Source organism: Mytilus californianus, unplaced genomic scaffold (assembly GCF_021869535.1).
Source record: "Mytilus californianus isolate M0D057914Y unplaced genomic scaffold, xbMytCali1.0.p SCAF_7, whole genome shotgun sequence".
Taxonomy (NCBI): Eukaryota; Metazoa; Mollusca; class Bivalvia; order Mytilida; family Mytilidae; genus Mytilus; species Mytilus californianus.
In genome coordinates, this window is record NW_026262723.1 from 64,749,779 (window position 1) to 64,774,855 (window position 25,077).

The following is a 25,077-nucleotide window of genomic DNA, read 5'->3' on the forward strand; positions in this document are numbered from 1 at the left end:
ATATTGAGGTCAAAAGGGTCTAAAATTAAACTTTGTTTGATTTCATCAAAAATTGAATTATTGGGGTTCTTTGATATGCCAAATCTAACCGTGTTTTTAGATTTTTAATTTGGGTCCCATTTTTTAAAATTGGTCTTCATTGAGGTCCAAAGGGTCCAAAATTAAACTTAGTTTGATTTTAACAAAAATTGAATTCTTAGGGTTCTTTGATATGCTAAATCTAAACATGTGTTTAGATTTTTGATTATGGGCCCAGTTTTCAAGTTGGTCCAAGTTGGGGTCCAAAATTAAACTTTGTTTGATTTCAACAAAAATTGAAAATATGGGGTTCTTTGATATGCTGAATCTAACCATGTATTTTGATTTTGGACATTGGACCATAATAGGTAAATTAAAAAAATTCAAGTTCTTAGACCACATTCTTTCTGTGTCAGAAACCTATGCTGTGTCAAATATTTAATAACAATCCAAATTCAGAGCTGTATCAAGCTTGAATGTTGTGTCCAAACTTGCCCCAACTGTTCAGGGTTCGACCTCTGCGGTCGTATCAAGCTGCGCCCCAGCGAAGCATTTTATTGCAAAGTGGACTGTCCCATTGAATAAGTACAATAGTTCATTCAAAAGGAATATTAAATTTCTACTTGAAAAACCAGGATTTATTTCCTTTGCAATCTTCTTTGTATTTAGTACTGTATCAATTTTCTCTTTAATTGCTTACAATAGAATAGACCCATCTGTGGGTTGTTGGTATCTCCACAAGGAATTCTACAAGTTTTTGCTATATTTTTCAGTTTATTTTAATATCTTTATAGAAAAACGTTTAAGAAAGCATTGCAGTTTCCTCGAGGAAATCTATGAGCAATGCTCCAAAATTGTCATATAAGGAATTATTCTTATAATTTGTCTTTCCAAACTTGGAGTGCTCCAAAAGGATAGACAGTTTCTGCTTCATTTATAGCACCTGTTGTGATGCTCATGGAAAGTGAAAATTTTGTGATAGGTCAAACTCAGTGATGTTACAGTCTTCAGTATTTACATTTAACTGTTATTTGAACCTTGGATTTATTTATCTGGTATTGTATTTAGATTTTAGTTGCTATTGTGTAAAGGGCTAAATGAGACATTGTTTTAAAGGAGTTGGTTCGATAACACACTAAAACGGCCCCTATTTCTAGCTACAATTTCAAATTAGCATTTATTGACCAATATCACAATGAATCATAGCTCATACAATGACTAGATAGAAAATATGTCTTTTTGTTGAAAATTTACCTACTTGCGTTCTATTCATGACGTCACGAATAGCACTCATTTTGATTTTCAATGAAAATTCAATGAAAACAGGTAAATTTCCAATGATTTTTTGGACAGGAAACATAGAATGCATGCGTCGACAAAAAAGCTTTTTTTATCAAAATGTTTGTTATCACATTTTACATATCTGACTTGAATATTTAGTTTGTCTAAGCCTGCGCTCTATGTTTTCTAGGCCTTAACTTGTTTGAAATCTGGATGATTTGGTCAAATTTCGCAAAAATCTCTATTTTTGACCTTTTTGGGATGTAAAAATCAACGCTTTAAATCTAAAACTTTGACAAATAAAGTTCTTTTCAACTTTCTCACATGTTTTTTTATCACTTTAAAACATTTATTATCTTGAAACATTAAACTTAATAATTGGGGCCAAATATGACCCTTACCGAACTTACTCCTTTGATATTTAAAAAAAAAACGTTTTACTGATTTTAAAAGCTTTGCATTCTTCATATTTTTCCTATATCATGTCCCATTATTTTGATTAAATGAACCATACTAGAAATTTGATTATATGGTTAAATCATATTTCAATAGTATTAGCATATTACACTTATAGTTAACTGTATATTTTCCTATTTGTAGTGAGCTTTGTATATCAGATGATATTGAAAATAAAATGAGAACCAAACTTTCTAAAGATGAGCATTTTATGAAGACTGTAACAGACTATAAATCTTTATTGTCGACTAAACAGTTTGAAAATAACAGTAAGTATTAGATGTAGAAATAAAATTCATATTATTAATTGTATAAAGTTTGTTGTCCTTGTATAAAAGTAAGGAATTATTTCCCCTTTAAAAACAGCTTAACTGACTATTATGGAATAAAATGCCTCTCTGAAAAAATTGCAGGTATTTATAACATGTTAAAATAAACAAATGAAATAATCAAAGAGCATTCTTACAGGAAGTATACAAATATAATATATAAAATATATAGAGTAAGAGATATTTTTAGATCAAGTATTTCAAGGTAAATAATGCTAATAAATGTTTAATTAATTTTCAGAATCTGAGTATCCTGAGGTTGCATTTTTAGGAACAGGCTCTGGGTTTCCAGGAAAATTTCGAAATGTGACTAGTTTTTTAATTAATATGAAGTAAGTTTCGTATGTAATGTATACATAAGGAAATGTTGGGTAGTTACAATGAGATAGAAAACCTCCAATGATCATGAGTTAACATTCAAAAGCCTCTGCATAGACTATAAACAATAAGATTGTTTCCATGCTGCCTTATAAGCTTGAAAAGGATGAAAACAATTACGATATACAGTTCAAAGAAATAAAAGGGTTTCAGATTTGGACATGAAAACATATACAGTGTTAGAGTTTAAGGGGAGGTTAATTTAGCTTACCAATGAATTTCATTTGAAAAATGGAATCTTTTGCAGTTAATTAACATTCCTTTTAATTAAGTCACTTTTAAACACAAGATTCCAATTTCCATTTTTGTCGAGCCTTCTACTTTATTCGAAAAAGCGAGACATAGCGATCCTACATTCTGTCAGCGTCGTCCACAAATATTCACTCTGTGGTTAAAGTTTTTGAAATTTTAATAACTTTCTTAAACTATCCTGGATTTCTACCAAACTTGGACAGAAGCTTGTTTATGATCATAAGATAGTATCCAGAGGTAAATTTTGTAAAAATAAAATTCCTGTTTTTCCGTATTTTACTTGTAAATGGACTTAGTTTTTCTGACGGGAAACATTACATTCACTCTGTGGTTAAAGTTTTTAAAATTTTAATAAATTTCTTAAACTATCCTGGATTTGTACCAAACTTGGACAGAAGCTTGTTTATGATCATAAGATAGTATCCAGAAGTAAATTTGTTAAAAAATGTTTTTTATTTTTTCCGTATTTTACTTATAAATGGGCTTAGTTTTTCTGCCAGGAAACAATACATTCACTCTGTGGTTAAAGTTTTTAAAATTTTAATAACTTTCTTAAACAATCCTGGATTTGTACCAAACTTGGACAGAAGCTTGTTTATTATCAAAAGCTAGTATCTAGAAGGAAATTTTGTTAAAATTTTGTACCTGTTTATCCGTATTTTACTTATAAATGGAATTAGTTTTTCTTCCAGTTAACATTAAATACAGTCTGCAGTTAAAGTTTTTAAAACATTTATTAGATTCATAAACTATCCTGGATTTATACCAAACTTTGACAGAAGCTTCTTACAATCAAAAGATAGTATCTAAAGGAATATTTTTATTGATTTTTTTCCTCATTTTTGTTGAGCCTGCGATTAACAGCAAAAGTAGGCGAGACACTGGGTTCCGTGAAACCCTTACGAATTTTATGAATGAACTGCCCCCAGTTGACCTGAGGTCAATCCAGAGAAACATGACATTGGACATTGTGACATGAAGATACTTGCTTTGTGAGGTCAAATTTTTTTCAATAAAAAGCACCAGTTGGAAGATCATGCATAGCACTTACAGTTATATACATGTACATATCACATTAAAGCAACTTTGGAACTCTTCTGGAAAAAGGAAGAGATATACAAAAAGATATCTATAAGATGAAAAATGATACAAAATGGATAAGAAATCTGATAATGTTAACTGAAAAAATAACTTACATGGTGTGATTGGTGTAAGAACCTTGTAGCCTCTAGTTGAACTTAAGCATGAATAAAAATAATTTCAGCATAATTTTACATTTGTAAACTTAATTAAATTTGAATTATGTGTTGTTATAATTAAGTTAAACGTCTTTTGATTTCAGTGAAGAAACAAGTATTCTAATGGACTGTGGGGATGGTACTATTAATCAGCTGTACATGATGTATGGAGATAAAACTGATGAAATATTGATAAGCATGAACTGTATATATATCTCTCACCTTCATGCTGACCACCATTTAGTATGTATATTCCAGTGTTGCTAATACTTATCATATTTTCCCATATGAAAGATATGGTTAGAAATATTATAATTTAGATGAAATCAGTCAAATGTCTGTAAAACAAAGTCGTATAGTTTTGAATCAAATTGGCCCTAAAGAAAAAATATAGAAAAAATTCTCCAGTTTGCCTTATTATAAGTTAAATCTTTGCTCTTCAATATAACATTGTCTTTTTTGTTTGAAATATTCCTTTTCATGATTGTAAAGTCAGTGAAACAGATATTGTGACCTTTTGACTCACACATACTGAGAAGTAATACAAAAGATTTTTCTGTAAAGGGGTCAACGTATATTTGTTCCGCCTAACAGAAGTTCCTCTGGAAACTTTGTTATAAACAATGTCAGAATATCTGTTCCTGTTGGAACAAATATTCTATACCCTATATTCCGTAAGGAACAAATACTGTAATATTTGTTCCAATGGAAACAATATTACAGAATATTTCTTCCACTCGGGACTTACATTATGAAGGAACTTCTATTCCGTGACAAAGGCCTGTACAGAGTTAATGGAACAAACAGTTGTTTATTCGGTAATAATATTCCATTTTGTAGTTATTGGTATGTTATTTATATAAAGAAAACAATTATGATATTGATTGGAATAAGAAACTCTTTTTTACAGGGATTAACTGGTATATTACTTGCAAGGAAAGCAGCATTAGAACGAGCTGGGAAGAAATATACTAAAGTTTATCTATTAGCACCAATCAGAATTAAAAGATGGCTTCACATAATAATTGATAAAACACTTCATATGAAATATTATGAATTAATACAGTAAGTAGCTTAATATTTCCATGCCATAAAGTAAGAGAGGCATTAAGAGATAACATTGTCCATTCTTCCTTAAGTCTGTCTGAAGTGTTTTGATTTTCTTTTGATAAGTTAAACTATCATTGTCCAATCTTTGGATTTTAAAATGTTGTTCAAGACCATCATTGAACACAGGGTTTAGTTCAACTATAAAGACATATTCATGAATATGTCTCTTGATCATTGCAATGAGTGGCACCTTTTAAGGATTTAGTTAACCTTTGACCAAATCATTTGAAATTTTGATTGATTATTGTTCATTTTCTGTATGATAAATATTTCTCACATATTAAAATCAATCAATTTTCAAATTGGACATTGAACACAGGTAAAAACTTCCAACATACTTTATAGTTTTAGTTCAGAGCACGCTATTTTATGCCCTCCCTCAACTCTCAATATGTTATGAATACAAACTCATGTTTTAAGACCATATCATAAGCTTTAGTTGTTTCCTACTTACAAAATGTATTTGTTTTTTTTGGTGTTGAACATCTACATTACAATAATTTAGCTTTGCATCTCTTGTCTTTGAGGAGAAAATTGAAACTTCAGTTTTATATTCAAAAACTTGACTACTTAGCTTTTCAACCAAATATTTTTGACTTATAACAAAATGTTAAGGACTATAAAACACATCAGTCATGACTTATCTCCTCTTTAAGCCTTATGTAAGGTTATTTCCATTTAGTCACATTTGCTTCACTACTAATTTAAAGTCATTTTTAGCTCACCTGGCATCTGTTGTCCGTCATTGTCCATCATCCATTAACATTTACAAAAATCTTCTATGAAACTACTGGGCAAAATATAACCAAACTTGGCCACAAGCATCATAGGGATATCTAATTTAAAAAATGTGCAAAATATTATTGGACAATTCTGCTTTTATAAATGTTTGAAACAAAAAAAATCATATTTTGATTTTTTTTGTCAACTTCATAGCTAATGCCTCTTTTAAAATGTGTTTCACATGTTTCTAAAAAGGATGTAATTTTTCACAAGTATTTCAACCACATGTATGTTGAATTTGATAATCTTTTTGAGACAAGTAATTGACAAGTGATGAGTTGTATTAAACTTTATTTTCTCATCATTTTAGGTTTGTACCTAATGAAGCTTTCATGAGAGAACCATATAGACCAGCTGACTATAAAGAGGAACAGAATCCAGTATTATGTCAGACTGTCAGATCATTGTTGAACTGTAAAGAGGTACATAATTACATTTAATTAAAGTGGACAAATTAAACTCTTAGTGGAGAGCTGTCTCATTGGCAATCATACCGCATCTTCTTATTTTAAAAAAAAATAAAAAAGATGTTGCAGTTTTGGAACCTTTTGTTGATGATGTCTATCATTTGTCAGTGTAAATTGTGAGGATGCTGAGATTTGGCACATAATTTACAAAGACATTTTAATTTACAAATGTGTGTATTGTCTTGTTGCCTGAACAATCATTTTGCAATATTTTATAGATTCTCTGGTATAACATCAGAATACCAGAAGAATGAATCTCTAGCTTTTTAAAAGTCAAATTATATTATTCAGGGAAATGATTCAAAAGGCACATATACATGTACAGTTAAAAGGCTTGTATAGTCTGCGGTTTTATTCTCCAAAATTGACCCTGACAGCAGGGGTGCAGACTATAGAGTACAATAAGCAAGAAATAAGAGAGAAAATTTCAATTTCGCGATGTGGTTTGTTTACGTCCCGCCATGTTTGTTATTGACATTATAGAGGGCGCTCTTTTCATTTTTCAAACCAATAATTTTACCCAATCCATATTAATAAGTTATTTTTATTCAATATCAAATTTAAAAATTAAATGCTTCATTACAAAATTCTCGTTTCTTTTCAATGCATTACTAAATTTAAACTGATATCTGCCTGAATGAAATCGTACAAAAAAGGTAAAGAAAGACAACCGTAAACCAGCTTACGATGTGTAAACTACAAAACGTAATCGGTTATTATTTGTTCCGTTTTGGTGTTTCCTATTGACAAATATGTTTTGTATTAGCTAAGACCCTTCAAACATTAATGTGATAGATATATTAAACACTGTTTTACATAAGGAGGGAACTGTTTTACCTTCCAAGTCGTATTATAGTGATATCTATTATGTACGGATTTCGACTCTCACCGGGTTTTTTCATCTTTACACGTGCTTTTCAAACTTCCGGTTTAAACATACACAAGTTTCTAAATTGTTTTTATGTGTGATTTAGACCTATTTTAATCAGCTTGAAGTGTTTTAGAACTTTTTACAAGCAGTTTCAGCTTCTGTTTGGTGATGGAAAATAGGTTTTTCCAAGAAAATACTGCAAACAACCACACACGATTTAAAATTACTGGAGTTTCATTAGCCCTTTTCTAACAGTTACAAAAAGTTTTTTTACCAGAAATTTCGTGGGGAGAAGGGGGTGCGGACTATGTACCAGTGCGAACTATACAAGCCTGATTACGGTAACTGATTTTATCAAGAGAAATATTTAGATTTTTTTATTCAGTAAGTAGTGCTCATTGCTCATTTATGAACAGGTTGCTAGGCGTTTCCAAACTTCCTCTATCAACATGTGTGCCAATCCTGGATCATATCTAGAACTTTGACTTAGTGAATAGGTGTTTTTTTAAAGCATTGCTACAATATGACAAATAAAGTTAAAAGTTTGTCTATAGTTTCTATTATGAACGAACGTTTTGCCATGATCATCAATGTACAGTTTTCAACCGTGTTCACAACACACCTTCTAGTAGTGGTGAATAATCATGCCAAGTTTCATCCCAAAACTCCAAGGGGTTTTAAAGTTAAATAGCAGAAATGATTTTCGTACAGATGCACAGGTGGTAATGTAGTGAATTAAGTTTTTAGCCATGACTTTCAATAATCACTATAAAGTAAGAAGATGTGGTATGATTGCCAATGAGACAATTATCCAACAGAGCTATGCCAAGTTTAATCTCTGTAGATTTTTAGGGCAGAAATTGACTCAATTCATATATTTTTTATTTGATATTTTAGGAAACTTCAAGAAACTTTTTCTTTATCTTAATGTACCATATTCAAATGAAATACTTATGGGGTTAATAATAGAGTGTGAATTGATCTGTTTGCAGATTGTAGCAGTTCCTGTCGCTCATTATGCATGTGCAACTGGAGTATCTTTGGTTCATAATTCTGGATGGAAAATAGTTTATTCAGGAGATACCATGCCTTGCCAATCACTTGTGGAAGCAGGTATGTATTTTTTCAATATTGACAATACTTATTATTAAATTACTTTATTAAACTTGGATACCTATATGGAGTTATTTTCTTTCAAAATGGCAGGTCATTCTTTTGGAGAAACAACCTAAACAATACCAAGTTTCAATGAAAAGTGCTTTTAAGGCATAAAATAATGACCTGTGTAAGGTTGTTATTTCCCCTGATAAAAATGCAAACATGGAAATGGAAAAAGGGTGAAGGTTTGGTACCATTAAAACATTTAAACCCGCTGCATTTGTTTGCACCTGTCCTAAGTCAGGAATCTGATGTTCAGTAGTTGTCGTTTGTTGATGTGGTTCATAAGTGTTTCTTGTTACTCGTTTTTTATATAGATTAGACCATTGGTTTTCCCGTTTGAATGGTTTTACACTAGTAATTTTTGGGGGCCCTTTATAGCTTACTGTTCGGTGTGAGCCAAGGCTCTGTGTTGAAGACGGTACTGTGACCTATAATGGTTTACTTTTATAAATTTTGACTTTGATGGAGAGTTGTCTCATTGGCACTCATACCACATCTTCTTATATCTATAAACAGCAGTTTACTAAATCATTTAATTCTTTTGGTAGTTATCCTGTGTTGTTGCCTACAGTCTGTCTTTAATTTGATCAATCCTGACACCCTTCGTTGTGTCATAAGACAAGAAAAACCTTAAAATATGCATTCTCTATAACATAATCATGAGAAAAATATTAGATTAAAGTTTAAAATTCATTATACCCTTACAGCATGGGAAAAATAAAACACACTTTAAGTAAATTGTATAGCTCTATTTAACTCTGATAGAATATATATTTCAAGAGCAAGAGTCAGCATAACAATTCAGTAATTAATATTATAAGTTATTTTCAGGTAAAGATTGTGATTTGTTAATCCATGAGGCTACTTTACAGTCAGATATGGCTGAAACAGCTCAAGAATTACAACACAGGTATGAATCAAAATGTCTAAGCAGTAATTTATTAAATTATGATTCTGCTATAAATGAAAGGAATAGTTTAATTTATGGCAATATGACTGCAACCCAAAATTAGATTAAACCAGAATATTTTTATGTGTGATAATAATAAAATTCTTTAACTCAATGTATTAAATATTATTTTAAAAAGAATAAGAATTGCTTATATTTTTCAAACAGTATACTTTGATAATTGATGCTAATTGCACCACCACTACCTAGGAAACTGTACAACAGCACGAACAAATAGAAATTTATACTTAGAACAAATATAAAAAAGTATCATACTTTTCCAATATTTTACAATACATACATATAAAAACAAGAGTGCACACGCTGAAATGTCTCACCTTCTTTACTAATCATTGATATTATGTTGATAGTCCTAAATATAAAGCTTTATTACAACTGTCACATAAATTTAACATTAACCAAGTAAACTAAATATTGACCAATGAACCATGAAAATGAGGTCAAGGTCAGATGAACCATGCTAGGCAGGCATGTACAGCTAACAATTCTTCTATACAACAAATACAGTTGACCTATTGCTTATAGTTTAAGAAAAACAGACCTAAACACAAAAACTTAACACTGAGCAATGAACCTTGAAAATGAGGTCAAGGTCAAATAAAACTTGCGTGACTGACAAAGAGATCATAAAATATTTCCATACACCAAATATAGTTGAACTATTGCATATAGTATTAGAAAAAAAGACCAAAACTCAAAAACTTAACTTTGACCACTGAACCATGAAAATGAGGTCAAGGTCAGATGACACCTGCCCGCTAGACATGTACAACTTACAATCATTCCATACACCAAATATAGAAGACCTATTGCATACAGTATAAGAAAAACAGACCTAAACACAAAAACTTAACACTGAGCAATGAACCTTGAAAATGAGGTCAAGGTCAAATAAAACTTGCGTGACTGACAAAGAGATCATAAAATATTTCCATACACCAAATATAGTTGAACTATTGCATATAGTATTAGAAAAAAAGACCAAAACTCAAAAACTTAACTTTGACCACTGAACCATGAAAATGAGGTCAAGGTCAGATGACACCTGCCCGCTAGACATGTACAACTTACAATCATTCCATACACCAAATATAGAAGACCTATTGCATACAGTATAAGAAAAACAGACCAAAACACAAAAACTTAACTATAACCACTGAACCATGAAAATGAGGTTAAGGTTAGATGACACCTGCCCGCTAGACATGTACACCTTACAATCATTCCATACACCAAATATGAAAGACCTATTGCATACAGTATAAGAAAAACAGACCAAAACACAAAAACTTAACTATAACCACTGAACCATGAAAATGAGGTCAAGGTCAGATGACACCTGTCAGTTGGACATGTACACCTTACAGTCCTTCCATACACCGAATATACTAGACCTATTGCTTATAGTATCTGAGATATGGACTTGACCACCAAAACTTAACCTTGTTCACTGGTCCATGAAAACTGTCTGACGAGCATGAGGACCTTGCAAGGTACGCACATACCAAATATAGTTATCCTATTACTTATGATAAGAGAGAATTTAACATTACAAAAAATCTTAACTTTTTTTTCAAGTAGTCACTGAACCATGAAAATGAGGTCAAGGACATTGGACATGTGACTGGCGGAAACTTCGTAACATGAGGCATCCATATACAAAGTATGAAGCATCCAGACCTTCCACCTTCTAAAATATAAAGCTTTTAAGAAGTTAGCCAACGCCGCCGCCGCCGCCGCTGGATCACTATCCCTATGTCGAGCTTTCTGCAACAAAAGTCGCAGGCTCGACAAAAACCACACAAAAACTCAAAAGCTTTACACAAAAAAAAAGAAAAGTACAAATTACTATCTTGTTAACAAGATCACCAACAAGGTACACTGCACAATAAGAATAAGTGGCTGTAGGAATGATAAGCAACATAATGAATAGTTCTCAAAGAATAATTTCATTTGTATAGTACTTATTACTTGTCTCATTTTGATCAAAATATCTTTTTAGCACTGTGAAACAAGCACTTGACATAGGAAATAAGATGCAGGCAAAATATCAAATATTGACACACTTTAGCCAAAGATATCATAGAATGCCACTTATTGAAGACAATTCATACCATAATAGATTTGGACTGGCATATGACCTTATGAAGGTAATGAACTCAGATACGAGACATATTGCTTTTGAATTAAACACATGATCATTGGTCAAAACTCTATTAGGTATGACAGTTTCATTAATATGCTTGTTTATACAGTCACTGGTTTCCCTGAATGTGACCTACTGAATTAAACTTATCACTGGGTTTGTACTAACATGATCAGCACAACAGATGCCACATGTGGAGCAGGATCTGCTTATCCTTGCGGAGTACCCGAGATTACCCCCAGTTCGAGTTGCTCAGTCTTTAGTTTTCTATGTAGTGTTTTGTGTCCTGTTCTTTGTCTGTTGGTGTTTTTTTTCTTTTTTAGTCATGGCATTGTCAGTTTATTTGTGACTTATGAGTTTGAATGTCACTTTGGTATCTTTCGCCTCTCTCTTGAAAGCAAGTACACCTCGGGAATGTAATTAAATCTACTTGGTCGGCCTCATTCCCAAATTCAGAAAAATTCTTTACCCTATGATCCAGCTTTATAAAATAAGGAGTTGTGGTATGATTGCCATTGAGACAACTATCCAACAGTGTTCAAATATCATAGATATATGCAAATATATGCAACCACACAGCCTTCAACAATGAGATAAATCCATACCAGATAGTTAGAAATAAAAGGCCCTGACATGAAACATGTGAAACAATTCAAACAAGCAAACTAACAGCCTAATTACAATTTATGGAAAAAACAAATATGACAGACATGAACCAAAGACAACCTTGCATTTTAATTTGAATCTATGCCAGTTTAAGTCTGGAAACAACAAAACAATTCTCAACTGTTTACACCTGCTTAATTTAATATGCTAGTGATTTATGTATTCCATATTGACATATTGGTTAAAAGATGTTTTAAATTGTGCATAGTCATTTTATAGAAACTAAAGGCAAGGTTATATTAAATAAAATCCTTGCAACATTTTCATTAGCAACTTCAATATTTATAAAGCCAATTTAAACAAAAATTTTGGCTTCATTATCAGATCAATGGTATGAAATAACTTTAACATTGAACATGTCTCAGGCTCTGTAAAGATGCACGACAAGTTGACAAAAATTCATTTGGTTAACATTGCTGTGAAATGCCATATTCAATGGAAAGCTCAGATTACTGTGGATTTATGTATCTTCATTTGTACTAATTTTTGTGGATTGAGGAACAATGGTTTTTTTGTGGATATTTGATTTTGTGGATTTGCCAAAGTCTGCATACAAAGCCATAGATAATAGGCACTTTGTTGAACATCTGTATTTATAGTTTACTTATACCCACAAAATCCACAAATATTGATATCCCACGAACATTAAAGAATCCACAGCATGTCAGATTAAGCATTATATCTGTGATGAGTGTGTCTAAATTGACCTTTACCAGTTTTTACACTGCAATGGTCTATTCTCAGAAATTTTACAATTTAGGTTAACAATATGCATGCGCATCCAACAGTTTTATTTGACCATGACCTAATTTAGACATACGGTATTTATAGCATTTTTTTAGTCCCCTACCGAAGAAGTTGAAGGGCACTTTAGGTTTGCACTCCCGTCTGTCTGTCCATCTGTCAGTCCGGCAAATCAGTTTTCCAGACTTTTTTCTTCGTGCTTGAAGCAGGGCTTCCAAAATTTCCTGACGACAGCCGGACATTTTTCAAAGAAATATTTTTGATGGTCAATGATCATCTGGATACTTAAATGTAACTGAGAGGATGCATAAATTGATATATGTGTCTAAATAATTAGTAGTGTTATATGCAATAAAATTATTTATAACTGTTTTGTTTTCTTCATTCTAAAAATAAATAAAATATTATCCTCGGTATTGTGTCATTTTTCTGTGTATCGTAATACAGTAACCATCATTGCATCAATCAGCTTCAGTACCTGACTGTTCTCATGTTTTTGTTTTTGTTTCTGTTTATATAATCTATCTTCTCTCTGTGAGTACTTAACACTTTGTAAATTAAGGCCATCTTATTTGAAACTGTTGATGTTGGCTTTAATTGCAGTACAACTTGATCATCAATACACGTGATACTTTTCTTTTTGTGTATTGATTACCTGACCACGTGACTTTTACAACTGATGCGGTATTTATAGATAACATTGAGGAGGCCCAATGAAGGATATTGTTTTAAACCGTGTAAAATCTACTGAACAGTGATAACATTTTTCTTTGTACAATTTCCCAACCTGATTTAGAAAATAAGGAATAAATAAAAACATACTCAGTTGATAAATAATTTAATGAATAACAACATGATATTTTATGTAAGCATATAACAACGTTTGCCCATGATGGCAGATTTGTAAAGTTCAATTTGAAACAAAGTCTTTATAACAGTCGGAGATTGTCATGATTGGATATTATTCTTTATGATTTTAATTATAAAAACAGTTTTTAATATGAAAACAAGAATAGAGAACGCCCCCCTTATTTATTGGACAACTCAGCTTGGTATACCCATGGAAGTATTATATTGACAGGAGTCAATATAATACTTCCATGGTATACCCAAGCGAAGCTATTCTCGGTGTTTTTCCTATATATTTTAGTAAATTTTCCCCTTGAGAGTACCCCAGTATTTAACACGATGTACAGTGTTAAATAAAATAATATATATCATACTTATTCATTTATAAATATCCTTATTTGAAGAATAACTTTTAAATATCAGGATACTTTTTTAAACTGAATGCTCATTTAAAATAATATCTATAAAGCGTAATTAAATAGGATGTTGTTCCATACACGCTTACATGTTTGACCTCGTTTACCTGATTACCTTTATGTACATTGTTATGCATCATTAATTCTATTGATAAAGACAAGCTAAGGACACCTCATCAAAGGTAACAAACCTGTAATCAGTGAATGATTTATGGCTTCAATATAACTTATTGAAGGGATAATTGTTTGACAGCTTGTTGTTATTTAAATAAAAGAAAACGTGTTTTTTCTACTTTTTATTGATGTACACAAGCTAAAGACCAAGCCGTACATTTATGTACCCAGAGGATTAGACTAACTGAGACACTTCAAAGTATCTGAAATATGCTGCTTCTGTTTTATTAAACCCAATTATGACCGAAATATCTTTGTGAAATAGATTGCCACAATTATAAACTAAAATGCCCAAACGGACATGCCCAAAGCTCCAAACGGACATTTTTATCGATCGATAGTTGGTAAAAATTGAAATGACCGTTTCATGAAAATGCCTTGAATGACAAAATGTGGCACACCAATTCTATTTGACCGTTTGAGACTGAGAGCAGCCGGTCTTTTTATGAAAGTTTCGGTCAAGTCCGGAATATATGACCGTTTTGGAAGCCCTGGCTTGAAGATATTGATTTGATATTTGGTTTATTGTTTTATCATGACAAGTTACAGGTCAAGTTCAATTTTCACGATTTTAGCATTTCTCTTTGTTCAGTTAAAGCCGTTTCCTTAGAATTAAATTTTTGATGAAATACTTATTAATTAGTAGATTTCTGTTCAAAGGGAAATAACTCATTTAAAAAAAAGAAAATTAAAAGACGAAATGACATTTTGGATTTTTTTCCTGGTCTTTGGTAAATTGTTTGAAGAATTTAGTGGTAAAATTGAGAATGGAAATGGGGAATGGTAGTTTGTTTGTCATTCTTGAAGATATTGATTTGATATTTGGTTTATTGTTTTATCATGACAAGTTACAGGTAAAGTTCAATTTTCACGATTTTAGCATTTCTCTTTGTTCAGTTAAAGCCGTTTCCTTAGAATTAAATTTTTGATGAAATACTTATTAATTAGTAGATTTCTGTTCAAAGGGAAATAACTCATTTAAAAAAAAGAAAATTAAAAGACGAAATTACATTTTGGATTTTTTTCCTGGTCTTTGGTAAATTGTTTGAAGAATTTAGTGGTAAAATTGAGAATGGAAATGGGGAATGGTAGTTTGTTTGTCATTCTTGAAGATATTGATTTGATAATTAGTATATAGTTTTATCATGACAAGTTACAGATCAAGTTGGAATTTTGTTCCGGTCTATTGATTTTGTGCAGAGTTATGGTTTTTGGACATAGAAAATCACTTAAATAATCAGTTTTAAACAGTTTTTTTTGTCATGCTTGAAGATTTTGACTTGATATTTTTATGTAGTTTACACCATGACAAGTTATAGATCAAGTTAGAATTTCGTTCCATTACAATGAATTTTTAACCGGTAGCGGACTATGTATTGCCATGCAATACTCACAGAATGCTTATTATAATGCTGTTTTATAAATGAAAAGTAAAAGGTGTATTTTGTGTTTCTTGTATTCAAGGCAATTTGTCTTGTAAAAAATTGCTGTCCACATAATCTTTGTTGCAGTCAGAATTTCATGTCTTACATGTATAATAGCTTTGCTTTGCATTCTTTTCAGGTAAAACTAAGTGAACTGAGTGTTTTGTATGATATGATTGATCCACTGAAAGAAATTTTCCATGAGGATATTGATCTTGTGATGCAAGTACATACAAGGAAGAAGAAAAGATCTAAGCTGATCAAAGAAATATCTCAAAATTTGTTGAAAGAAAAAAGTTGAAACAAGTGTTCAGTACGAAGAGAAAGAGAGAAATTCCATAAATCATGAAGTAAATTGAACAAAAATAATGTGTACAATGGCATACAATATAAGCATATGCAGGTAGACTTACAGGGATGATTTAAAAGGCATGTGGTTTTATGAGATTATATGTTTTATATGCATTAGTTGATCATCAATATAAGATTGTCACAACCATTCCTGATCTCATGGTACAAAAGTCAGTAGACATTCTACGTTGCACAGAAGGTTCTTGGAATAACCACAGTTACATTTCTGTTGTATAGCTGAAGAAGCTGACAAATTGGATGGCACAGGCAAAACTAAAATGAAAATTTTTATGAAAGTTCTACTGTTTATGTGTTATGTTTTTTATATTAAAAATTATTTGTTTTATTTGTAGTCAATATTATACAAATTCCTGTTTGTTTCAATACTTTGAAAGTGTTTTTCTCACTAGGAATAGAAGTAGAGAAAAGTGATAAACAGAAAAAGGTAAGAAAATATAAAATGGTGACAAAAACTATTTTTAAAAAAGCCAGAACACAAAAACACAAAACACTCTACAGAAAGCTATATATTGAGAAACATGAACCCTACAAAAAACAATGGTTGAACTTAGGTGCTTTGGAAAAGCAGTTCTTGCTCCACTGAAGGCATTTATTGTGTAAGGGAATTGTACTTCTGCTCTACTGCAGTTGAGTTAAACAGACTTAATAAGAACACCGCTGACGCACAAAAGTTCTTGCTCCACTGAAGGCATTTATTGTGTAAGGGAATTGTACTTCTGCTCTACTGCAGTTGAGTTAAACAGACTTAATAAGAACACCGCTGACGCACAAAAGTTCTTTCCCACTAAATCTACTTCGGCACTATACTGGAACCTGTTTTGTAAAGTAAAATTTTGGTGGCTATGACAAATATACATTGCATCCTTAGAAGTAAACCTGATTCGAGTTTCCAATACCTTTCTGTGCTTGAATGACAGGTTATATCTTCACCTTTTAATCTCAATTTGACATTAAGAATGGTATACCTGGTATATGATTGATTGATTGATTGTTGGTTGCTTAACGTCCAGTGGCAAATATTTCATGCATATTCAGGACGAGAACAAGTTAACAATTAATACAATAGGTAGGTTCTGTAATAGGGGCGTCCGGGATTAAGGTGGGAGAAATTTAGACTGCCACGGGAAATGAGGGTATATTGGATAGGGACAGAAATTTAGCCTTGCAACAGGTCACCTACGGACCCCTCAAAGAGTTGTTGCAAGGGTTCTTAACATGCAAAGAGCGTGGCACTCTCTTTACACGAGGCATCGGATTTAACGTCCCCATTCTGACCGGACGTGGCTGCAAATTTGTACATCCCGAACAGCCAAACGGACGCCCCACTTTAGCAAGGGTTTTACTGCCGGTCGGAGGAAGACCAATGGTGACCATACTTCTATTCCCCAGTCACCCTTGGGGGTATACCTGGTATATCCAGGACATTTTACCTGGTTATAATCTTGCTAAAGTGTAGGGTATAGAGGTAATAAAAAGTCACCAAAGATACCAAACTGTTGGAGACGGTATCAGATTATACAAACCAACATGGTTAACATTTATAAAAATACAAGTATATGATAGTTTCATAATATTTGCATTGCATCAAATTTCCTCCATCAAAGTTACAAAATAAAATACCCAAGAAACTACATACCTCCACAGATGTATTCAATGCAAAATATGAAATCAACCATATAGTACACAAATCACAGAATTTCCTGAAGCATTTAGAATGTAGGAATGCTAAAAGGGGCACTAGCTGTCAAATTCATGTTAAACAATTTGACTCAAATTCTCATATTTGATTTATAACATACTAAAACGTATATCCAAATTACAAAATGTCTAAAATAAACAATTAACAATGCATGAAGTCGATAATATGTATTAACATTTCGTGTGTATTTTTTACTAGATGTCATCTAATTAACCATCGAGATGACCTATGAAGACTGCTGATTGTCATATAACCCAATATAAACATTAATATAAATATAACTAGAGGCTCTAAAGAGCCTGTGTCGCTCACCTTGGTCTATGTGTATATTCAACAAAGGACACTCTCCAACATTGTAGACGAAAATAGAATTCATGACAAAATAAATCCTTATTGAAGGGCAATCACTCCTATAAAGAGTGACAGTCTACTACCTAGATCGGTAAAATTTGACTTGTTAGTAGAGCCATCTTGGTTGGCAGGTGGGGTCATCGACACATTTTTTAAACTAGATACCCCAATGATGACTGTTGCTGAGTTTTGGTTAAATTTGGCCCAGTAGTTTCAGAGAAGATTGTTGTAAAAGTTAACAGACAACAATGGACAAGGGACGCCAAGTGATGAGAAAAGCTTACATGGCTCTTTGGGCCAGATGAGCTAAAAAAAGATAGCGACCACATGCAATTGGATTTTTCTAGGTCTGCTTGATTTCATATTGTTGGTTAAAAAGTATGTTTACCATCGTTTTTACCTGTATGAGAATGATTTTTTTTGTGTGGATCATATCAGTCAACCAAATGGTTCATCCTTGTTTCACTTTCAATGTTTACATTCTTTTCTTTTTAATAGCTGAATACATGCGTAACCTCTCGCCAGCTGGTCACATAAATATGGATTCAACGAGGTCGAATTAATTACTTGCAAGTGAATAATTCATCAGCCATGTTTCTGAGCTTATAGTGAATTATATCACTATTTCACTTTCATTATTGATCAAAGAAAAAAAATATCATATTTTAATTTTTTGTATATCTCGTAGCTAATGCCCCTTTAACCAGAATTTGGGTTCAAGGCTTAGAAAAGAAAAAAACACTTGAATTAGAGCTATAAATACACATCTATTGATAAAAAGACATGACATTTACAAACGTTCTACAAAAATATAAATCTCTGAGAAATAATAATTCTGTAAATTAGGAAAAAAATTATATATAACAAAAATCATCAACTTAATTCCATGCTTTTAAATTGATATCAATTATTAATATGAATGCATAACTTATGTTACTTATTAAGCTTATGTACTCTAATCAGAGTATAATACTTGTCTTGCCAAGTTTGATCTCTAGATGTCTTTTGGTTTTTAGTGTTATTTGGTTTCCTGTCTCACTGAAGTACACACCACATTCAATTAGAAATTTTGAGTACAGAATATTTCTCATAATTTGTGTATTCAACCTTTATGTGTTGTGTTAGACAGATTATTGGAAATTAATATGCTGTGAATTCACATTTTCTATGCACTAAAACTTATCTTTTGACATATGCTGGCTGCTAATAATTTTATTGTAAGTTCTATATGGGCACAATTATTTCATGTATATTACTATGGCTGAGCTTATTTCATTTTAATAAAATTTATGGGGATATTGCCGAAATAAGAAAATTCTGTTATGGTTTATTTAGTATTACTGTTTTTATTAAAATTAAAGTGAACATATTTATTGTAATCGAACCTCATTAAAAATAATAATGTCATATTTATGAACTTTGTATTTGCAAAGAAAGAAATGCAGGGAAATACAAATATAACTGAACTCGAAAAAATGTGAGACAGTCCAAAAATAGAAATAATGTTGACCAAATCAGTGATAGTCTTAATTTGTACCATAGTTTTCAAGAGGAAATATTTAAAATGTTACACCATCAGAATCCTGCATGTTCTGTCTACATTATTGTTACAATAAAAAAACTACACACAAAGTAATATGAAATATTGATTGTCACATTCAATACTAGTATATCTGGTTTAAAAACTATCCAATTTCAAAACAAGATATCCATTACAAAAAAGTCATTATGCATTTTATGCTTCCCAACAAAGCATTATTACATATCAATAAATTAAGCTTAAATGGATAAAGGAGCCAAAATGAGTTAACTTTTCAAAGATGTGTACTAGGAGAATGATTAAGGATTGGGTTTGGTCCCAAACTTTAAATAAATTTGAGCATATAGTTTGTCTTGGCATTTTCTTTCCTAATAACTGAAAAAAATCTCTTACTAGTTCTGTGATAAATGTCTGAAATGATCTGACAAAGGTTTAGTTCACAACTGGTAAAGGGTGTAAGCATATGTAATTGATGGGTCTGAGTATACAAAAAGTATATGACCTGAATAAGTGTTTGTTAATAACAATTAATGTTTTGATCTTAATGGCGACATACTGCTCCAAAAAAAAAAACCAAGCCATTTTACACAATAATCAAATTACTAAGAATATTATTCAAGTATAATACCTTAATATAAAACAGGAATTACCAAGAAATATTAGATAGAAGTTTGATTTTAATTGGATCTTTATTATGATAAGCATTATTGTTATTGTTTTATTTTTTTTTTTTTTTTTTTGTACTTATGTCTATTTGTAATCATTATATGTAAAATGCCCGATAATTGTTTGAATAAAGTATTTGTATTTTTTTTTTTTTTTTTTAATATACTACTTTCTTAGTTTTAAAACTTTAAAATTTCTCCATTCAATAAACTTGAAACAGATCCAAACAATACCCAGCATGAAAAGAAAGTTGTCAAACATATAATTTAATAAATGCTTAAATCTGGTCTTGTAAGCACCTCAATAAAACAGACAACTATGCATAATTGGCAGTGCAGAAGCTGGTCAAAAATGTTTTAGCCTATACAACTGCCTTTAATTAAACAAGCTTAATGGGCATTTCTCAAAATGGACAGATTTCATCTCTATACTGTCAATATTTATTTTAAATTATAACTATAACCATAGTGCAAGAGTCAGTATAAAACAAATCCCTTTTGTTAAATTCAAGTCTTTTTACTGCCATAAACAGGAGTTTGATTTTTAGAATCTTTATAAAAGACACATAATTTAAATTTATACAATGTTTTCATGCATGACATTTTAAATTCATAGAAATACAAGAAGTACATGTATGTTTCTTGGTTTATGCTATTTTCATGAAACTTTTTATAAAGCAACATGTTTATAAAGGACAATTATGTGTCCTCTCCTAGCTTTCCTTTATAGAAAGGTTTGACTGTACTTGAGAAATCATCACGAAATACTACATTTTTTACAACTTAACTCTCTCTATAAGTTGAAATTCCATTTTAAGTCACCTCTATCAAGATCACAAAATTCTACATAAGATCTGGAAAATAGAAAGTTGAATATTTTAACAGATTAAAATGCAATAGCAAATAGACTATAAGGGAATGATTGTGTTCTCGTTCTTTTTTTTAATTTATTTTGTTCATTTATATTCTTGGGCAACAATTTTTGTGGATTGAGATAGAATTGTATTTTCCTGGATATTTGCGAATTGATAGCATGGTTTTATCAAAATTCTGCAAACAAATATTTAGGAAATGTTTACTTTGTTGAACACTTAAATTCCTAATCTACCTTATATGACAATAAAATCCAGGAATATTAGTACGAAACATAAAAATAAATCTAGAGTAATAAAACAAAATTATAAATAATGTAGATTGTATAAATAATAGAAAAATAAGAAACTGTCACATGTATAAGTTTGTCAAAGAAACATTTAATATACAAAATGGAAAGATTTTAACAATGGAAATAGTTTCTACAAAAACAGTTGGTAGTCCCTTTGAAATTTAGCAATGAAATATGAAGGTTATCTACAAAATGAAACAAAAACAAGAAACTTGTTACAGAGTTCAATGAAGTTCAAACAAAAAAAAATGTAAATTTGGTTAAAATCATTTTCTGTATGGTACAGATAAGTGTTTTGTTCATGTATTTGATATTTCAATTTTTCAGGTGGTCAGTTTATTAAAGGGGAGGTAAACTGTAGTTGCCAAGATTATTGAAAAAAAAAAAATAATAAAAAAAAATACAAATCACAAGTTAATCATGTTAATAGTTCTCAAATGTTGAGAAAGCTGTTTAAATGTTCCATTTTTAAAATAATGACTTTTGATATTGCTAAACTTTTTGCTACTTTTATTTCAAATTGAATTAAATTTTAATATTTTTTTAAATTAAGCTTGAAATGTACATCAGCACTTAAATGACTTAGTATTCTTTATTGTATACATACCCAGGTTACAATGGGTTTAAAATGGATCATTTAAATATATAAGTAGCAAAAAGTTGAAAAAGCAAGACTGCTCTTGATACATAAAATAAAAAAAAAAAAGAAACTAATTGATCTTATACACGAGTCCTACATAATATTTAATCACAGAACAACAATAGATCTGAACAAGTGCACATACTGGATCACAAGACAGTGATAGATAAACAACACAATCACACAGAAAACATAAGACTCATCTGTATCTTATCTACAGTAGAACATATATTATCTGAACATCTCATCAACAGAAGAACATATATTATCTACATCTTTATACCTACAACTGAATGTCTTGTCTACAGAACAAGAGGATATACTTTCTATATCTTATCCACAGTTGAATATATATTATCCATATCTTATCTATAGTATAGTAGAACACCCATAAAGTATATGTATTTTTCAAGTAAACCCATTTTGCAATCAACAACAAAGAACATTATTAAAATATCCACTATCTAAAAATGGAACATATGATCTGATGAATTTCGGTAGGTTTCTCAAATCCATTTTCCTATTTTATGAAGAAAGGTTTTTTTCAGACAAACAAGTCAATTTAAAACATGTTTTATAATATCAATTGCATATTGCAGTGGGAAGTTTGACAAATGTATAAGACTTATTGTAGAAATTATCAAAATGACAAACATTAATTGTGAGTTGTGGCAGTTTGTTTTTGTTTTTTTTTTTATAAAAAAAACACTTGTGCAGCATTTGTAAACCTGCAATAAGTTATTCAATAACAAATAAATACTAAATATTAATAATTGGATAACAACTTCATTAGTCCTTACAAAAACAAACATTCATATGTGCTCTAATATCTTCGTTGATTTTAAATATTCTCTTCTTCAACAGTGTAGAAGAAGGAATAGACCCCAACATTTGATTGTGTGTAAACAATATACTTACATTGTATATATGTAGGCATAATGCAATATGCTGCTCTTACCAATAAATTTGTCATGGTAGATGGATATTCTGAATTAATTTCAAAGAATCCTGAAACACAGATTTTCTTTTTCGTTTTTTTTTTGTATCTGCTATTTAAAAGTGAGGGGTATAATGATATACTTCTATCCTTCTATCTGTCTGTGCATCCCTTTGTAATTTCCATTTTTTTGGCATTTTCTCAGCAACGACAAATCAGCGCTTCGTGATATTCAGTACCAATCTTCTTATTGGCAAGCCTAACTATGTGAACATTTTTCAGATACATAACTTATATACTCCTTTTTTGCCTCATACTTCAAACAGATGCAAGAACGAAAATGTCCCCAAGAGCCTGGTATAAAAAAGGAAAGCAGTGTCTCACACTACATCTTGATCTATCTAAATAACTTCTGCAAGTTCAAAATCATAGCCATTTTTATATACTAGTTATCTCCCCTTTACCCAGTGAATGGATTTCAATGTTTTTTTTTGTAGAATTTCATTGCATCATGCAACTGCATTTCCTATTTAATCATAATGAATTTCATTGTCCTTTCCGGTAGACCTTCCAATCTACAATGAAGCAGACTGGATTTCTAATAAAAAATAATTACAGTATTTTAATTTAACGATGCCATTTAGCACAGCCTATTAAATGTTTTTTTTTTATCACAATGGTTTTGGAGGTTTTTTTTATATGATGCATAGATAGCCATTTTTTTTAAATGTATTGGAGCATGACATAAGTTTGTAAGCTTTGCCAAGTATATCTAACTTTGTTTTGAACTAAGGTTTTGAATAATTTTGTATTTAAATTTCAGTTTTTACATGAAAAAAGATGTAAAAATTTAAAGAACTCATGATAAATTGCATTTGTGGTCTTTTTTCTTTTGACATCCTAATGTGAAAATATGTACCTATGTTAAATTGAAATGCTTGTAATGAATGATTTGAAAACTCATCACATTTGGAACAAGATATTCCAGATTAGACAAAATAAAAAAAATCCTTTAAGTTAAAGATACAGTATCATAGAACAATGTTACATACAAATAGGAATTTGATACTTCAGAGGTCAGTGATTGCATTATATAACATCCTAAATGTAAGTGTCATTGATTGAGAACTTTAGCATTTGTCTTTTCATTTGTTTCACTTTCATACTTTCTCAGGTCTTCCATAGACATATCTACAATTGGAAAGAAAAAAAAGACACATGTATCATATAAATTACATAAAAATATTACATGAAACATCATCCAACTATAAACACATATATACTTATGATAGGCGTATAAAAAATGATACTAGAATAGTGTTAGAACTTTAATATTTCTTTCTTCTTCAAAGCGATTATATTGTAGACTGATATTCACTTTCATCCTGCAAAAAACCTTTCTACTATACAAATGCAGGTATATATAAATAGTCTACTGGTATTCTACTTTTGTTATGAGCAAACATCTATATTGTTAATATGGTTAACATCACGGTTCAATTTGAGTTCCATCATGGTCGGTGTCAATTTCATTTAAAAACAAATTCAGCCGTTGGGAAGAAAGAAAAAACTATACGTTCATATTCGTTTATTGTAGAAAATATTAAATTTATTTGTACAATGTACTCACTATGAATCAAGTAGAAAGCTCTGCAAATCTCACTTTTGTCTCTTTTTTTAAAACTTATAAAATAAAATGCTCCGCTGGGCGCAGCTTGATACGACTGCAGAGGTCGAACCCTGAACAGTTGGGGCAAGTATGGACACAACATTCAAGCTTGATACAGCACTGAATTTGGATTGTGATTAAATATTTGACACAGCATAGGTTTCTGACACAGAATGAATGTGGTCTAAGAACTTAAAAAAAATTTAATTTACCTATTGAAACCATATCATTATTATTTGCTTTTATATATGAATCAGAAATAACCAATTTAAAATGGAAAATTTTAAAGAAAAAAATGAAAAAAAA

The 25,077-nt window shown here is 30.8% G+C and overlaps 2 protein-coding genes and 1 long non-coding RNA gene across 3 annotated transcripts in view; 2 read left to right on the top strand and 1 right to left on the bottom strand.

Moving 5' to 3' along the window:
• Window positions 1-16,430, top strand: part of LOC127707583 (zinc phosphodiesterase ELAC protein 2-like) — a 38,381-nt gene extending 21,951 nt beyond the window's left edge. The window contains exons 13-21 of the mRNA XM_052212179.1: window positions 1,900-2,024; window positions 2,326-2,416; window positions 4,057-4,195; window positions 4,863-5,017; window positions 6,156-6,267; window positions 8,176-8,296; window positions 9,176-9,254; window positions 11,317-11,464; window positions 15,873-16,430. Of these exons, the coding sequence (XP_052068139.1) occupies window positions 1,900-2,024; window positions 2,326-2,416; window positions 4,057-4,195; window positions 4,863-5,017; window positions 6,156-6,267; window positions 8,176-8,296; window positions 9,176-9,254; window positions 11,317-11,464; window positions 15,873-16,034 (1,132 nt within the window). The 3' untranslated portion in view covers window positions 16,035-16,430. The remainder of the gene's footprint in view (window positions 1-1,899; window positions 2,025-2,325; window positions 2,417-4,056; window positions 4,196-4,862; window positions 5,018-6,155; window positions 6,268-8,175; window positions 8,297-9,175; window positions 9,255-11,316; window positions 11,465-15,872) is intronic.
• Window positions 10,115-10,604, top strand: LOC127707598 (uncharacterized). The gene is made up of 2 exons (XR_007984967.1): window positions 10,115-10,347; window positions 10,495-10,604. It is a non-coding gene; the product is annotated as an uncharacterized LOC127707598 (long non-coding RNA).
• A 4,040-nt stretch (window positions 16,431-20,470) lies between the features above and the next one.
• Window positions 20,471-25,077, bottom strand: part of LOC127707593 (cytoplasmic phosphatidylinositol transfer protein 1-like) — a 30,714-nt gene continuing 26,107 nt past the window's right edge. Inside the window, exon 10 of the mRNA XM_052212192.1 lies at window positions 20,471-24,293. Coding sequence (XP_052068152.1) covers window positions 24,217-24,293 — 77 coding nt within the window. The 3' untranslated portion in view covers window positions 20,471-24,216. The remainder of the gene's footprint in view (window positions 24,294-25,077) is intronic.